The sequence below is a fragment of the Tuber melanosporum genome (assembly GCF_000151645.1).
Source record: "Tuber melanosporum whole genome shotgun sequence assembly, scaffold_49, strain Mel28".
NCBI lineage: Eukaryota > Fungi > Ascomycota > Pezizomycetes > Pezizales > Tuberaceae > Tuber > Tuber melanosporum.
This window is the reverse complement of record NW_003299094.1, coordinates 194,387-197,252: the sequence shown is the minus strand read 5'-3', so window position 1 is coordinate 197,252 and position 2,866 is coordinate 194,387. Positions and strand designations below refer to the sequence as shown.

Sequence of the window (2,866 nt, the reverse complement as noted above, 5' to 3'; positions counted from 1 at the left end):
ATATTGTGATGTTGAACCTCGTCCAGGCCGTCCTGAATAGGAAGGTCCAAGGTAAAAAAGCGAGGTCTAGAAAATTAGAGATGAGGAGCTTGTTGTTAGGGTTGGTTTCTCCTTCTGGTAAAAATATACACAACATGAATGTTAGCTCTGTTTAATTTGTGAATTAAATTTTTGATATTTTTCCCCTCTGATATTTATATACAAATACAGCTATGGGAGGATCAGATTGTGGAACTCGGAATGTTTTTGTTTTATTTTTAACTTTAATCATCGGCCTTGTGGATATTCCAGACTGCTGTGATGCTTACTTTAATTTACTTTTGAGATCCTCGTGTCTCTTATATTTCAGACTAATCTCTGAGCACCTTGTATTCCACACCCTAAATTGACTTCAGAGCACAAGGACCGTTTATTCGAGTTTCTATAGTGAGTCGATCCACGGACTTAAGGATAAAATAGCGATAGTTCCCAAGCATGTTCCGTACTGTACCATGGATCTATCATAGCAAAAACACAAAAAATCGTACACATAGGTGGCTACGGTACAAGTACAGCTAGAGAATCGCGGGAATCCAGAGTTGTTTTCGTATATTTTCCTCCCCCCTTTTTTCAATTTTCACCATGTGCTAAGGTAACGGATGTACGTATCATACTTTGTATTCGTAAATACATGCAATCATTAATTTGCCTATCTGTTCCCTGTATGAAGAATGAAAATAAGATAAGAGGTAAAAAAAGGTATTATGCACCGTGAGCGCCTTGAATAAAAGGAAAAGAGAAGAAAAGAAATCTAAACTATTCATGTAGCAGAAAGAAAAGTAAAGCAAGACGTATGTAGTGTACCCAGACAAAGTATATACAATACTCAGGGAAGAGCCAAAGATAATTAAAAAATTGAAAAAAATGGAATAAATGAATCAATGAAAGAGAAATGTATCTGCAACACTCCAATTGGAATGCCCGACTTTTAAACTAGTTTCCATTGGCCGGGAGGTCAAGCAAATGACCCATCTGGGTAATCTACCCCCACCTGTCAGCATTCCTCCTCCCCGACATATATTACTAGACACATACCTTGGTCCTCAAATAGTCGCCCACCTCCTTCCCCGTAACACCACCCTTCAAATTCTGCCATGCAAGTGGAATCATAGGCACTCTCTCCACAACCCTAACCTCCTTCCCCGGCCCCTCCACAGCAGCAATCTTGTCCGGGTTATTTGTGAGAAGCCTAATATTGACCGACTCTAGATCCATCAATATAGCTGTGGCAAGACCATAACTCCTCGCATCAGCGGGATGTCGGAGTATGAGGTTCGCTTGGACCGTATCATTGCCTAGGTCCTGGAGGTTGTATGCCTTTAACTTCTCCCCGAGGCCGATGCCACGTCCTTCCTGGCGGAGGTAAACTACTACTCCACCAGCCGGATCCAAGGACATGAGGCGAGCAGCCTCATCTAGTTGCTCGCCGCAATCACAGCGAGCGGACCATGCGATTTCACCGGTATAGCATTCCGAGTGGATGCGAACGAGGGGGGCAGTGCGGGTGCCGCTTCCTGGGGTGGTTAATTGGGTGGTGGGAGCCATGTTGGAGAGAGATGTTGAGGAAGCTGCGCGACTAGGAACTTGGGAGGACATTGGGGAGTCATCGGCATGGGAGGAAGTACGGCCTGGGAAGAGCCTACCTGTGTAGGCGCCTCTGATCATACGGTCCATTTCGGTCTCCCCCTCGCGTGGGGCGTCGAGCGATCTAGAGCGGATCCTATTCCCGAATACAATGGCCAGGTGCTCTTTATTATCAATGTTATTCTGGTACAGGTGGAGAAATATTTCGGTTCCCGTGGTGCTGGGAGGATAATTTGTTAGTGCGTTTTTTTCCCGTAATAGGCGGATTGTGAGGTCGGGTAATCACGTCGGAATCCTAGCTCTAACCATGCAGTTGACCTTGGGCAGCTCTTCCATCAGCATTGGTGGGCTTGTGTTCTCTGCCAGTCCCATGAGTGGAGTACTAGGAGTTGTGGGAGGCGTAAATGCCGGACTAAGAATCGAAGGAGGAATCTGTCCCTCTTCACCTAGAAGCATTGCCGAGTCCGAGCGAGACCCGGGATTCACAGTCAGAAGTGTAGGCGAAGCATGAGCCGGTGGAGCAATGGTTTCCATCGATGGATCAATGCCAGAATTGGACCCAAGGTAGTAACCGTTTCCGATAACCTTTGGTTTGGGAGAGTATATAGACATAGAATCGGAACCGCCCTCTCTAGGGGACTCCCCCGAAACCAAGTCCGAGGACGGGGGGGTGTCGAGAGAACGAGTGGTTTCGGCAGTTGACATTTTGAGTGGCACCGTAAAAGAATTAGATACCGTATGTGGATGTGGATGGGCTCTGGATGAACTGCAGTATCATAAAACAATTGAGGCCAGGAACTAAGCGGGGAAATATTGAGAACCAAAGCGAACCCCCAAGTAGTCAGCTCAAATAAAACTTATTATTTGTTTGGTAACAAGGGAAGCTTCAGGGTAAGCGGAGAGGGGTGATGATGAGGGGGAAGATGGGGGAAGCTGGAAGAGCTCCGGGCGCAGAGTAATCGAGAGGTAAGGGTGAGTAAGCAGAACGAAAAGAGAGAGAAAAATGGCAATCTCACAAAATCGAAAGGGGCTTACGATATCCAATGTTTACGGTACCATACCGTAATCTACTGTAAACCCACGGTATGAGATGAACATCCGAAGCCCAGTTTTCTGATTCGCCCATGATGCCCGACGGGCGAAATGGATAATTTAATGATTCCCTGAAAAAGAACAAATGCACCAACCCCCACCACAGAGCCCAGTCTTACCCCACCTCGGGTCTATCCATCTCCATTCATCC

The 2,866-nt window shown here is 46.3% G+C and overlaps 1 protein-coding gene; it reads right to left on the bottom strand.

Annotated features, from left to right (window-relative positions):
* Window positions 1–639: 639 nt before the first annotated feature.
* GSTUM_00008617001 (uncharacterized protein) lies at window positions 640–2,537 on the bottom strand. XM_002840166.2 has 3 exons: window positions 1,910–2,537; window positions 1,075–1,843; window positions 640–1,020 (listed from the first exon to the last, which is right to left on the bottom strand). The coding sequence occupies exons 1-3, from the start codon at window positions 2,326–2,328 to the stop codon at window positions 973–975; spliced, it is 1,236 nt and encodes a 411-aa protein (XP_002840212.1). The 5' UTR covers window positions 2,329–2,537; the 3' UTR covers window positions 640–972.
* Window positions 2,538–2,866: the final 329 nt, after the last annotated feature.

Excerpts from the sequence above, each read along its gene's own strand:
- GSTUM_00008617001 (XM_002840166.2), bottom strand. The coding sequence starts at position 2,328 with ATGTCAACTGCCGAAACCACTCGTTCTCTCGACACCCCCCCGTCCTCG. Across the intron at positions 1,844-1,909 it reads GTTAGAGCTAGGATTCCGAC|CACCACGGGAACCGAAATAT; the intron begins GTGATTACCCGA and ends TTATCCTCCCAG. Across the intron at positions 1,021-1,074 it reads GCGACTATTTGAGGACCAAG|ATTACCCAGATGGGTCATTT; the intron begins GTATGTGTCTAG and ends AGGTGGGGGTAG.